This window comes from Xyrauchen texanus, chromosome 1 (assembly GCF_025860055.1).
Source record: "Xyrauchen texanus isolate HMW12.3.18 chromosome 1, RBS_HiC_50CHRs, whole genome shotgun sequence".
NCBI classification, from domain to species: domain Eukaryota; kingdom Metazoa; phylum Chordata; class Actinopteri; order Cypriniformes; family Catostomidae; genus Xyrauchen; species Xyrauchen texanus.
In genome coordinates, this window is record NC_068276.1 from 21,858,894 (window position 1) to 21,873,313 (window position 14,420).

The window sequence follows — 14,420 nt, forward strand, 5'->3', positions numbered from 1 at the left end:
CGGATAGTACAAGAGGACAAAACTTCAGAGGTTTTTAAAAGTCCTCTGGAATTGCATATTATGTGAACTAAGAGATGTATTTAGATATTTTCATTTTTTTGCATTGGTAATGTGTAGTGTTTAAGTAGAATCAAAGTCACTGGAGATCAGCGAATAATTATATATTTGCTGCATTAGGCAAAACAATCACAGGAAATATAATAATATACAGTGCGGTCCAAAAGCCTTCTATTTTGCATTTTACTAATTTACTAATTGTTTTTATATTATTGTTTATTTATATAATTTTTTCTAATAATTTATATTAAATTACGTTTTTTTATAATTATTATTATTATTATCATAAAAATATCATTTAATTTAACATTTTGGTTTTTGGTGTGACCCCCTTCTTAATAATAAGAAGAAGAATTATTAATATTATTATCATAAAAATATCATTTAATTTAATTGATTAGAACATTATGGTTTTTGGTGTGACCCCCTTTTGCTTTATTGACTGCATATCTTAGACCTATGTAATAAGAAGAAGAAGTGGAAGAAGAATTAATATTATTATTATTATTATTATTATATGCAAAACAGAATGATATATGTTATCAGAGATTTTAAAATGTTCCAAAGAGCAACTGTGTGCTACACTGGAACATTTTTAACAAATTAGTAAACATGGCCAATGTCGGGGGTCTGGGTAGCTCAGCGAGTAAAGAGTGCTAAGAGACTCCAGCCAGGTCTCCTAAGCAACCAGATTGACTTGGTTGCTAGGGAGGGTAGATTCACATGGGGCAACCTACTCGTGGTTACTATAATGTGGTTCACTCTCAGTGGGGCACGTGGTGAGTTGTGTATGGATGCTGCAAAGAACAGCATGAAGCCTCCACACGCGCTACGTCTCCGTGGTAACGCGCTCAACAAGCCACGTGATAAAATGCACGGATTGATGTTCTCATACACGGAGGCAACTCAGATTCGTCCTCCGCCACCAAGATTGAGGCGAGTCACTACGCCACCATGAGGACTTTGAGCGCATTGGGAATTGGGCATTCCAAATTGGGGATAAAATAAAAAAAACTCAAAAAATATGGCCATTGTCAAAATTTTTATTTGAAGCCTAAAAATAGTTTCTTCTCCATTTAATGCCAAAAACCTTAAACTTTCTATTTTTTCCCAGATTTACATTTTAAAAAAATATTCAGGTTTTTAATGTGGTCTCAGACGTTTGGGCTCCATTGTACATTTAACTTTGTTTGGTGGTTTAATAGGCAGTCATCTGCTATGAAACCTGCAGATTTTGCAGCTTCGTTTGCCATTCATTCACAACTGCTGTCTGTCTTTGGAGTGCCATAAACATACAACATACACTAAACATGATGTTCTCCAAGTATCTGCAATGAACATTTTATTGGTGTGTTTGTGTACAGGCACCAAAATATGTTGTACTTCCTAAAAACCTCATTCTCTTTACATGAAGTGTGTGACAAAACAAACTCTTCTTGTACTGAATTTACATCCACTGGCAGCTTGGCATCTGATAACTTGCTTCTTAACCTTAGTACAAACTTGGGTCCCCACTGCACATTAGTGTGTGGTTATATAAATGATGGTGATGAGTCAGACTCCATAACAGAACAGGACCGCAGTCCATTATATGCTCCACCTGGGATTAAAGAGCTGTTAAAGAGGACAAGGCTCATTGCCACCCCTCATGTGTTCCGAACACTCACAGAGGGGGCTCCGCTTCCACGCTCCCAAGCTTACAGCCACATTCCTTTGAGTTGAATCCAAAGGGCAGCTGCACTTTCAGAATGATGAAGGTTTCCACTGGATAAGCTAAGATTCAGGGGCTGCATGTGACCGATAGATAACCACGATATTTGCAGGTATAAACAGTCATTATTCTTTGCAATGGATCTTCTTAGCATTTATATAATCCTTTAAAAGTGGGTAGAGCAGAATCAATCAACTGCCATAAAAACAAAAAGGTCATTGTAGATGCTTCGGCAGATCGGTTTGTACAAAATAGTCACATACTGTATATGTGAGGTCTCAAGCAAACCTTGTGATACTAAAATCATGCTTATATAATACTTGTTGATCTTGTTTATTCCTCCATGCAAAGGCTGCAAATGACTTTGCTTATGTATATTAAATTTTTTAATTTTGATTAACTGAAATTTCAGACACAATATTCCCAGCTGTTTTGTTTATTTTTGCTGCACCAATAAAAATTGTTCCAACAGAAATCAACACAAGACCAAGCTGCAGTTTTATTAAAGGTGCGCTCAGTAACTTGTTATTTATGTTTTCTTGGAATTAGATAGTCACCTAGGGGCTTGAATGATGCAAGTCTTTCTAGAAAGTCAGTCCACTGTCGGCCATCTTTGAAATGCTCCTGGGAGTCTATTTTTCTGTCATGCCAGTGCAGCTCCTATCTACTTGAATGGATTTGGATTTTACGCTAAAACATGCAGTTTTCCCGGCTAGTATAGCTAATGCGCATGCACATTCTCGAGTTGATTACCAGGCAATGTCTGTATCTAATCAGTGATAGGCTCTTTTACCTGCATCATTCAAACACAATAGTTGTCAGTTACAAATACCTTTGTAGAAATTTACTATTCCCAGTCAGCCAGGATTAATTTTATCCCTGAGTGAAAGTGTCCAAGAACTGAGCTTCAGCTAAAAGTATTTGGCTGGTCATGTGATTCTAACATGGCAGCCTCTGTGAGGAGACCCTCTTCATTTAGAATAAAATAGCTTTTGTAAGCTTACTGATATGACAAGAGACTTCATCTTATGTGAGTGAGGTCCTGGTTTTATTCATATGCATTAAGTTTTTCTGTGAAAGAGAAGACTAGGTCTTTCTCTATGATTCACTCCAGAACTAAATATACTAAAACGTGCAAAAGACAAACAGGCTCAGGTGTCTCTTTAAAGGAAGAAGAGGTGGGTCAGTTTTCCACCAAAATTACATACAGTATTGTTTTTGATCTTGAAGTGAATCATTGTAATAAAGGCCACTTCAAAAATGTCTATGAAAATACCAAATAATATTCTAACTGCAAAAAGGCACCATCTGGGGTTCCTCAGCTGCCTCACCAGCAGTACCATCTGATGATCCTCCATGGACTGTTTTCAAACTTAGTTCCTGCAAGAACTCTTAAGAACTCTAATGACTGTCAAGGGTTCCTTGGAAATCTCATCATGAGCGAAAGCTTAGAGGCACTATATTGTGTACATGAATAGATACAGAATTTGAGGCTCCTTTAAAGGGAGGATCTTCAGAAGGTTCCTCTGGTGAGGCAGCTGAGGAACCAAAAATGGTGCCTTACATTTTTAAAGTGCAGTATAATACAAAAAGAACACATTTACATTTATGCATTTGGCAGACGCTTTTATCCAAAGCGACTTACAGTGCACTTATTACAAGGACAATCCCCCCGGAGCAACCTGGAGTTAAGTGCCTTGCTCAAGGACACAATAGTGGTGGCTGTGGGGATCGAACCAACGACCTTCTGATTACCAGATTATGTGCTTTAGCCCACTACGCCACCACCACCACGCCATTGTTGATAAATGCTCGTTGATAAATGCTCGTTTCGAGGAGAGTAACACCGCCCTTGCGGAGAGAGCATTCGCGGCTGACGCTACAGAGGTTGGTTCACTCTCCGTCTCTGTTGTGGATGTAACCCGATCCTTCCGACGGGTGAACATCCGTAAAGCTGCGGGTCCAGACGGCATTCCGGGTCGCGTCATCAGAGCGTGCGCGAATCAACTGGCTGGTGTTTTTACGGACATTTTCAATCTGTCCCTCTCCCTGTCTGTAGTCCCCACATGCTTCAAAACATCAACCATTGTGCCTGTACCGAAGCAAGCTATAATCACTTGCTTAAATGACTGGCGTCCTGTTGCTCTGACCCCCATCATCAGCAAATGCTTCGAGAGGTTAATCAGAGATTACATCTGCTCTGTTCTGCCCACCTCTTTGGACCCATTGCAGTTTGCCTACCGTAACAACCGCTCCACTGATGATGCCATTGCATCTACAATACACACTGCTCTCTCCCATCTGGAAAAAAGGAACACATATGTGAGAATGCTGTTTGTAGACTACAGCTCAGCATTCAACTCCATAGTGCCCTCCAAGCTTGATGAGAAACTCCGGGCTCGCTGTGCAGCTGGATCCTGGATTTCCTGTCAGGCAGACGTCAGGTGGTTAGAATGGGCAGCAACACTTCCTCATCACTGACCCTCAACACTGGAGCCCCGCAGTGCTGTGTTCTCAGCCCACTCCTGTATTCACTATACACACATGACTGTGTGGCAACACATAGCTCCAATACCATCATTAAGTTTGCTGACGATACGACGGTGGTAGGTCTGATCACTGACAATGATGAAACAGCCTACAGAGAGGAGGTGCACACTCTGACACACTGGTGTCAGGAGCACAACCTCTCCCTCAACGTCAGTAAAACCAAGGAGCTTGTAGTGGACTTCAGGAAGAAAGACGGAGAACACAGCCTCATCACCATTAATGCAGCACCGGTAGAGAGAGTCAGCAGTTTCAAGTTTCTCGGTGTCCACATCACAGAGGAACTCACATGGTTCTTCCACACTGAGGCCGTTGTGAAGAAGGCTCACCAGTGCCTCTTCTTTCTAAGATGGCTGAGGAAGTTTGGAATGAACCACCACATCCTCACATGGTTCTACACCAGCACTGTAGAGAGCATCCTGACTGGCTGCATCACCACCTGGTACGGCAATAGCACCGCCCACAACTGCAAAGCCCTGCAAAGGGTGGTGCGAACTGCCAGAAACATCATCGGAGGTGAGCTTCCCTCCCTCCAGGACATATACACTAGGCGGTGTGTGAAAAAAGCTCGGAGGATCATCAGAGACTCCAGCCACCCGAGTCATGGTCTGTTCTCACTGCTACCATCAGGCAGGCGTTATCGCAGCATCAGGACCCGCACCAGCCGACTACATGACAGCTTCTTCCCCCAAGCAATCAGACTGTGGAACACTTGATCTATCAGGATCAATAATTAGCACTGCACTTTATTCATCTATAATCTCACACTGGACTATCAACATTTTTCTCCTCAATACAACTACTTATATATATTTCATATACTCTTACTTATTGTATATTGTGTGTATTGTTTACTGTACATTGTGGTCTAAGCACATAACTGGTAATCTGGTAATCAGAAGGATGCTGGTTCAAGCCCCACAGCCACCACCATTGTGTCCTTGAGCAAGGCACTTAACTCCAGGTTGCTCCAGGGGGATTGTCCCTGTAATAAGGGCTCTGTAAGTCGCTTTGGATAAAAGCGTCCGCCAAATGCATAAATATAACTATAAATATAAATATATATTGTAATTGGTATATGTCTCGTCACTGTCATGACTGCTATGTTGCTCGGACCTGCACACAAGAATTTCACCTACTGTTGCACTTGTGTACATGGTAGTGTGACAATAAAGTGATTTGATTGATTTGAAATGGATACTTGAATCTTGCTGATGAGGCTGTGGGGGTATTTCAACCGAAAAGAAAAACAATTGTATATGTAATTTACATAAAGGTTTACTAACCATTTAGGATATATAATGCAGTCAAAAACCAAATGTACAGACATTTTCTTAATAGCACTTTCAGTTACCAACTCAATTTAACAAAAATAACCAAAGAAACATTGACAACCAAAAATACAAGAACCGTTAACCAATTGCTTTTTGGCAAATTTACAGCTCTTCTTGTACACAAATCATGCCCTATAAGGCAGAAATGTGGAATGGTTAAAAGTGACATTAGTTCTATCGTTTAAGCAGAGGGGAACATGAGGTGTACTGCCGAAGCAGTGAGTGAGTCACTTTGTCCAAACTATGGCACTACTAAGAGGCATACAGCAGTAGTACCACATGCAGTACACAGGGAGGAGCTTTCAACACCTTTCAGACTACTGTGGGGTGACACAGTACTTTGTAGTACTCTAAGGCCTCCTTGGAAAATGCCTGTTTCTTCTATCGCACAATTTTCCATATTGACAGCAAAGATGACGAGAGATGAGCTAATGTGCCAATGAGTATGTAATGTTTGGTTCTGGCTCAGAGAGCGTTACCTTGCCGGCATCCTCTCAAACCCAGATCCCTCATGCTCAACACCTAACTAGGATCCTTCCTGAAAAACAAAAGAGCAGTTCAAGAATATTAAATCTTCATCTCCTCTGGTAATAAACACAGACACACCTGCAGCAGTTGTGCAATAAAAGTCCAGTCCTGTTTTTATGAGCTTCCACCTCCTCATGAACATCCTCATCTGGACCAGGCCCACGTGAGGTCATTAACAGGAGACACGGCCATGACATCATCAGAATGAGCTCAGTCCAAAGATGCAGACAAGGGTTGCCACAACCTGAGGACCACAGTCCAGGTGCATGCTTGTGTTTGTGTGTTTAAAGATCACCTAGTAAACCCTCGGTGATGATGAGAACAGTAGCAGTTTCCACTAATGTTTCAATGACAACCTGTTGACCATCCTCAGTTGGATTGACACAATGGAAACCAGATAAAAGCCTGATCATCTTTACTTGGCCATCCAAGTTATACAGATCTGGTCTGCCCTGTCTTCACCTCTTTGCTCTTCTCTCTCTCTCTCTCTCTCTCTCGCTTTCTTTCTCCCCCGCTCATACTCTTCCCCACCTCTCTTAGTCATCCCAGGATGTGTCAGAATTTCTATAGTTTTTCAGGGTCATGCCCAGTGGAGCGAAGAATGGCAATCACTGGAGAGAAAGAACAAGTGGTGCCAAGCCACAGCTTTTTCCCTTTACAACCCCCCTTCAACTAACCTGCCCCCACCCAAAGACACACCTTAGGTAGGGGGTAAACCACTCCCCCTTTCATGTCCTCATCAGCGCACGATGTGAATAAATGGAGGTGCGAAGAGAGGGATTCAGAGGGCGAATGAACAAGAGACATGGATGCCACGATGAGACGCGGTGCAATGATGATCTACATGGGCTTTCTGGTGTGGACGACATGTTCGGCAGCACCAATGCAATGTCACTTCAACTCTCAAGGTGAGACAAGATGTTCTCACACTGTTCATTGCTTTAGTCATACCTGTGCGCTTGTGAACCAATCACACTCTAGGCTTCCATAAGTTTTTAATCATAGAAGGATATGAAGTTAAATGTAGTGATCTGCATTAAATAGACTCTGAATTTCACTCTTTACAGCTCTGTGCTGAATATGAAGGGAAGCAGTACACTATGGGAGAGAGCTGGATGGAGCAGGGCTGTGTGCAGTGCACCTGCCTGCACCCCATGGGAGTGGGATGCTGTGAGACGTAAGAACTATATCATATCTTGCTCCCACTTTTTACTTGGATAACAAGTAAAAAAACAACCTTAAAATTGAGAACCTAAAGGATGACGATTTTGGTATATTGAGAGTGGAAGTTAATTTGTTTCTCAAAATGTATTCAACATAAATCGCTTTATTACAGTGTCCATCGGCCTGTTGACTTCCCTCCCTGGTGTGAAGTTCGAGTTGAATCTCTGACCTGTCAGCTCACACTGGTGATGACGTCTGATCCTCGTCTGCCCTGCATTCCTGGAGAAGAGAACAACATTGACCCAATACATGGAGCAATGAACAGGCTGGCAGGTTAGCGTGGAGGGAGACCAAACACAAATCATATGGCTAACATACACCTTTCTCGCTATTATGTGTGAGTTGGGATATTACACCTTATAGCAACTGTATTCACAAAACATAACCATTACCATTTAAGCTGCACTTAAAGCAAGGAAGTGGTCTGGCAGGTACAGCATGTATGAAGGAAGGTACTCTTGAGACCTGTATTTGAATAATGTATTGAAGTGAATGACAAATCAGAAGTTCTTTTTATTGATGGTTGTGTATGTATGTGTGCATTTTATACCATGATGCCTAAATAGTCTAGATGTCTCTGAAAACAAACTCGTCGGGAGACATATGCTTCTCTGCAACCTAAAATAATTTGAGTAGAAAAATTGCTTATGTTGCTGAAATTGGTTATTTTAAGCAGCATTGTCAAAACATTTCCATCATGTATGCACTATTGTAAATAACCAGCTGAAAAAAAGCATAGTAATATATGTAACCGTTCATCTAATTTGTTCCTTATAATAAAATGTTTCCTCAAAAAAAAGATGTATAGAAAATAATCTTATTCCCTTTTCATTTATCAATGAAATTATTAGTGCAAATGTTTTAAATGATTCACCAGGGGGTAATATCTCTTAATACAAGTCTTTATTCAGTCACAGGTTTGTACATGAGAGATTTTTACATACAAAATAGACTGTTAAAGAGGAATTCATATTAAATAGAAAACATTTAGAATTATGGTTTGGAGCACAAGCCTGAAATATACATATATATAGAAATGTTTACATTATATGAGGTAATGCAGCCTCTTAGTCAGTTGAAATGTTAAAAAGTAGCCTAAATAAAGAATTATGATCTCATCACCCTACAAAATAATCAAGAATAATCTCCAATTATAAGCAATCTTTTAATTTGGAACAAATCACTAGCAACACTCATTTCACACACAAAACAAATGCTTTAGTTTTATGATAAACGCACATCTCAAATGTTTATGCTGTTTGTCCCTGTGAACTGGGAAACATACGAAGCGAGCGTGGGATTGGTGGGAAGCACTTTGATTGGCAGGTCCCAACTAAAGGTGTCGACATCCACATGCTCCGCCCCTGTCCAGATGGTGACCTCTGACTGATTTTGCAGAACCACTGGTGCCTCCACGGGCTCCCTTGCCGTGACAAACTCAAAATGAAGACGCCATCTTAACGTCACTGTGGAAGGGAAATTAAACACTTAGTACAGAATAAGAATGTTTCCTTGTCAATGTTTTCGGTGGACTCATTATAATAGAGGCGTGAAATCTAGGATGCTGGTTAGACTGCATGTGACTGATTAGAGACTCATCCAATACCAACCAAGATCGATAAATGGCGAGATTATTGACGAATGCTATCGAATTGCTATGCCATGAAGAATATTGATCGATAACGGAAATGGTTACAATATATAGTGGTCACAACATCACCATTTAAAACTCCAGATTTTATGCAGTGTCACATTGTACTTTGAATAAATACATCTTCTAGACAGCAAGTAAATCAACTATAAATAGATGTTATCCACTGAAATGTTGCACAAATGCATATAAACCACATTAGCAAACACTAAGGAAATCAACATCCAATTCAATCAAAGAGCTTCCCAATTTTATTACTATACTTATAACTAGCACATTTTCAAGAGTGAGGGTTTTCTGACCTATATCTGTGGTGAAACCTGGCGTGACGTTGAGGGGTACAGGGAGAGAGAAATGGCTGGAGGCTGTGTGCAAGCAGGATTCGAGGTGCCGGCCATGACCAGTAACACTGACAGCCTGACCGGGTCGTCTCTGGTACGGTTCCTGCACCTCCTCTTCACTCTGCAGACTTACTGAATACTGAGCCAACATTAAACATATGAGTTTTCAAGGAGCACCATTCTAAGAAAGACTTCATGTAACAAATACAAGTGATCAAACAAGTTCAAGATTGGATTCTAGCTCAGTTTAACCAGTTTTAAGTCCTATAAAACCTGATGCTTATGCCCACACATATACTACACCTGTAAACATGGAATATTCCCCTCTGAGAAGGTGAAGCTGCCGATAACATCTTCTCCAAGCCTGTAGACGGTTTTAAAGATGCAGAATTTAGCCACCTTTCCCCGCATATTTGTGATGTTGAACATATCTGTGAAGAAAACCCAGATATCTGCTCATTACCACATTCACAGCGGACCCAGAATCCAAAGCAGAGGACTACAGATAAGGTCAAAGAATTAACTTTTTTTTTTTTAATCGAACCTGTATATTACTTTCACACACTCACACACACACACACACACACACACACACACTTACATGGGCATCGGCGTGACGTGGTGATCATTAGCATGTCCAGAGCTCTTTCTAATGGTCTAGTGTCTCTCCTGCTGCCTTCTTCCTCCTCCAGGAAGGGGTTTGAGGGAGCCACCTCCTCATCCTGGGGGAATGGGGGCTCTGGCATGCCTAGAAGAGATAAGCCTCTCTTACGGTCTTTTGTGTACAAAATCGAACCAAGCAAAAAGGCACGGCGAGCCTCACTTTTCAAAAAAAAAAGTGCTGGTGTACAGAACAAATCTGGGACATTAGAATATTACTGTGATTTCTGATGCATGCAATTCAAAAGAAAAACAGCATGCTTAAAAGTGCACTAAATTATATTTTAAATTTTATGTGACTAATTTAAAACACTGCAGTGCATAAAATCATGCAGATACGGGTCAGGAGCTTCAATTAACGTTCACATCAACCATCAGAATGGGGGAAACCTTTTGATCTCAGTGATATGGACCGTGGCATGATTGTTGGTGCCAGACTGTTGTGGCTGATCTGTGCATTTGTCACTCAAGGATCATTTATTCCACCAATGTCCTATAATTGGGAAATTTGCCAAGATAACATGAATTGTAATCTGGCAGTCATGTGATCTCAACATGGTGGTGCTGACAGTGAATGAAGCACTCTTTTGTAAAATAAAACAGCCTTGTCCAGGCCACTGATAGGACTGCAGTGCTCAGTTCATGCGAGTATACATCATTTATACTTCAAAAATACAATTTCTTAAGGTTTACTACATTTTTAAGTGGAAACAATTACTTGGTGCACCCGTTGAAGCCTTTTTAATTAAGGGAATATTCCGGGTTCAATACAAGTTAAGATCAATCGACAGCATTTGAAGCATAATATTGATTACAACAAATTTATTTCGACTCGTCCCTCCTTTTCTTTAAAAAAAGAAAAAATTGAAGTGAATGGGAACCGATTTTTGGAGAACTTGAAAAGGTAGAAATGTGACGCTTATAATCTTATAAAAGTACCTACTTTAAATCTTCTGTTAAAACTCATGAATTATTTAAGCTATAAAGTTGTTTAAATCGTCATTTCTATAGTCATTTTGTGGTTTGTTGACATTACATCATCATGGCAAAGTTGTTGTAAAATTGGCAATAACTTTACACAGAAAAAGGTTAGTAAGTGATTTTATCACACATAAGTCATGTTAACACACATATGGTTTATGTATTGTGGCTTTTGAAAAAGTGATTATTTTAACGTAAAAAAAAAAAATGGGCCCACATTCACTTCCACTGTAAGTGCCTCACTGTAACCTTGATTTTGTTTTTAAAGGAGGGACGAGTCTAAATAAATTTTTGTGGTAATCAATATTATGCCACAAATGCTGTCGATTGAGTTTAACTTGTATTGAACCCGGAATATCCCTATACCTCAAACTGTTGTGCATGAAAACCTGAGAGAGAAACCCAATAAAACACTTCAGGGCAAGAAAACCATGTGTGCAACCTACCATGGAGCACTAGAACCCTGAAAGGGACACGCAGTAACTTGATGGGCGAGTTGACTCGCTGGCAGCCAATTGTGAGCTTGTACACGTATTTCACTGCCTGACCCCGAAAACTTGGAGGACCATCAGTGGGAACAACCTCACTATAGGAATCTGAAAGAAGGGAAATAATTGTTTGGTGGTAATCTAGGCTGAAAAAAACATGTACTGTACATGTGTGGCACATCATAACTGGCTGTCACCTGTAGTTCAGAATGACATTAACCAGGATTAAGGTGCAATTGCATGACTGTACAGCTGAACTGTGGCCAGTTGACTGCTGGTTCTTTGCCATGAACCCTTTTTCAGTGGAGAATCAACATTATCTGGGTCAAGTGGGATTGGAACTGATTAATGGGCTCACTTCACTTCCTATTCATGATGTTGTGAGGTTTAAATCCATAAAAAAATAATGTAAACAATACAAACAACATTCTCAATGTATGAAACACAAATTGGAATGTGACATCTTGACCAGAACTGATTGAATCTGTGTCTGGAGAGGTTATAGTCAGTCTCTTACAGGTCTTGCTCTCTCCAGGGTCCAAGCGGAGGTCACAGAACAAGATCTTGGGTGGAGTGTCCAGCACACACTGCCCTCGTTCACCTGGATCAACAATTGAGAAATCATTAAATAAATGCATACTAAGAAGGTTTCTACAGGCTTATTGTCCTTTCAATTAGTGCACGGCAAGTCACTTAAGGAAAAAGCATCAGGCATATGACTTCTCACCCAAACATATATCATATATAATTTCTGAAGACATGGATTAAACCACTGGAGTTGTATGGATTACTTTTATGCTGCCTTTATGTGCTTTTTGGAGCTTCAGAGTTCTGGTCACTATTTAAAAACTAAATTTGTGTTCTACAGAAGAAAGTCAGTCATACACAGCTGGGATGGCATGAGGGTGAGTAAATGATGAGATAATTTTCATTGTTGGGTGAAATATTCCCCCACCATGCTTTTACCTCCTTTTGGCTTACAAGATAATTCATGTTGGGTTACATCAATGTTAAAATATCACAAGGTAATGGTGTTCCATTGTAGATAATTATCAAGGGCACCGCATTAGGAAATCACAGCTTCCACAACAATTAAACAATTTGCAGTTTACATAACCTGAAATATGCTGCAAGTTCAGCTTCACCTATTTTCCAAAACTGCCACAGTTAATATAAACAAAGCAGATCCAGCTCATGTTCCAAATTTGCATATCTCACTATTCTAATCTACTTTTAAAAAATCCCATTGTGACATGTGTCATGCAAACAGATGTCTAATTACAACATGCAGAGATTTCAAAGTTTTGGTAAACATCAAAGCTTTAGATATTGAGATGCCTAAAAAATATACTCAGCTGTATGTGTTTTACCTCTGCTTGGTATCAGCACAGTGTCACTCTCAGCTTGCACGTCCTGCTTGGTGCCCTGAGTGGGCAGAGCCACACGACTCTCGCTGGCGTGGAACTGACAATGGATCTGAGCACTGGCCCAAGCCAGCATCTCACTGTGGAAGATGAACAACGTTTGGACATACAGCATAAAGAAACACATAGCAGCTGCATCTGTCGTGTAATTGAGGCAGAGACCGAAAGCAACCATATGAATAACTTAATGCTGATGATGACAATGCTCTTAACCTGCTGGCTGATGTAGACAAATGTGACATGGGGTTTGTGAACGTGATGAGGCACTCTAAAACCTCCCCGGCCAAAAATACAGGCCCTCGTGCCATAGAGGCCACGACCTCAATCATCTGAGAAATACAGAAAGAGAGAGATAAATATTGGTTACATACACATTACTTAATAAATAGTCATTTTCGTAAATACATCACTTTAGCTACGTGATCCGTGCAACCATGGCAGATCCATGGTTGCACGTATCACTTGGAGTGTAAATTATGCAACCGATAAACATTGTCCTGAATAGCTTAGTCTTGCAGGATTCATATTTGAGTTAATTGTGACACACCACTGTTAATGAATCTCAAACTACACTGTGGCTACAGCACAGCTGATATCTGAAAGATGTGTGCTGGCGTCGTGCAAGTTCGCAGCATAGTTAACTCCCGTTTATCTAACCCCCTCGGAATTGAAACCTACCTTGAAGTTGTTCTAAACGTTGGAGAGCGATTTTCTACAGTCGACACTTTTCACGTCTTATCCCTGAACAGAGAAGTTAAAAGACATCAGAATGTCCGGCGACGCTCCAACAACTCAAAAACATAACAATCGGAGGCTGATTTCTTTGACAGGGTCATTATGAGCTTTCAGTGAGTTTTCTCAAGCGTTGGTCCGGCAATATTCGTGGATGAAAAATAAACACTACCATACTATTCAAATATATTATAGATACATATAAGTTTTACGCATAATATTGTATTAACTGGTACAACATGACGCGGGGAAACGAAAGATGTCGCCCCAATTTCTGAACTCCGTTAAACATTTTGTCTAGCCATCGACATAATTGTATCGTAACATTTGACGTCAGAGTCCCAATCCAAATTGACAAAGAGGGTCCTTCCTTTTATTGTGGACATAGCCGATATAGACAGTCTAAATAAAACTATTTTTTTAAATAGTCTCGTTGTTGTTTATTATTTATAATAGATTTAAAAGCATTAACTACTTATAGGTTGCCAATGCAAATTGCGAAATTTAAAGGTCTTCTTCGAAGATCCCCCCTACGAGTGTATGTTCATTAGTTTAACCCAGTTGATGGCCCTACTTTACCGTTCGCTCAGTGGGTTCAACTGCTGTTCAACTGTAGTGACAATACCGATGTGCAAATCTCAATAAGGAAATGTGTTCTTTATGTATTCAAGGTTTTTTTTTTTCATAAACGCTACGCAAATACGTTCTCTTATAATAATTATTTTATTTTTATTTTTTAATT

General features: G+C 40.2%; 2 protein-coding genes across 2 annotated transcripts; one reads left to right on the top strand and one right to left on the bottom strand.

The window, feature by feature from the left end:
- Window positions 1-7,258: 7,258 nt before the first annotated feature.
- Window positions 7,259-8,157, top strand: LOC127645297 (prostate-associated microseminoprotein-like). The gene is made up of 2 exons (XM_052128907.1): window positions 7,259-7,354; window positions 7,514-8,157. Exons 1-2 carry the CDS (start codon window positions 7,278-7,280, stop codon window positions 7,677-7,679), a joined length of 243 nt encoding a protein of 80 aa, XP_051984867.1. The 5' UTR covers window positions 7,259-7,277; the 3' UTR covers window positions 7,680-8,157.
- Window positions 8,158-8,295: 138 nt separating this feature from the next.
- Window positions 8,296-13,969, bottom strand: LOC127647552 (RAB6A-GEF complex partner protein 2-like). The gene is made up of 9 exons (XM_052131855.1): window positions 13,625-13,969; window positions 13,160-13,275; window positions 12,893-13,026; window positions 12,040-12,123; window positions 11,481-11,630; window positions 9,995-10,141; window positions 9,697-9,824; window positions 9,355-9,532; window positions 8,296-8,867 (listed from the first exon to the last, which is right to left on the bottom strand). The coding sequence occupies exons 2-9, from the start codon at window positions 13,273-13,275 to the stop codon at window positions 8,644-8,646; spliced, it is 1,161 nt and encodes a 386-aa protein (XP_051987815.1). The 5' UTR covers window positions 13,625-13,969; the 3' UTR covers window positions 8,296-8,643.
- Between the last annotated feature and the right edge of the window lie 451 nt (window positions 13,970-14,420).

Bases quoted from the DNA above. Each gene is read 5' to 3' on its own strand.
- LOC127645297 (XM_052128907.1), top strand. From the start codon at position 7,278: ATGGGAGAGAGCTGGATGGAGCAGGGCTGTGTGCAGTGCACCTGCCTG. The intron at 7,355-7,513 runs GTAAGAACTATA...GCTTTATTACAG, and splicing joins GGAGTGGGATGCTGTGAGAC to TGTCCATCGGCCTGTTGACT.
- LOC127647552 (XM_052131855.1), bottom strand. From the start codon at position 13,275: ATGATTGAGGTCGTGGCCTCTATGGCACGAGGGCCTGTATTTTTGGCC. The intron at 13,027-13,159 runs GTTAAGAGCATT...CATCTTCCACAG, and splicing joins TTGTCTACATCAGCCAGCAG to TGAGATGCTGGCTTGGGCCA. The intron at 9,533-9,696 runs GTGTAGTATATG...ATGTTGGCTCAG, and splicing joins GGAATATTCCATGTTTACAG to TATTCAGTAAGTCTGCAGAG.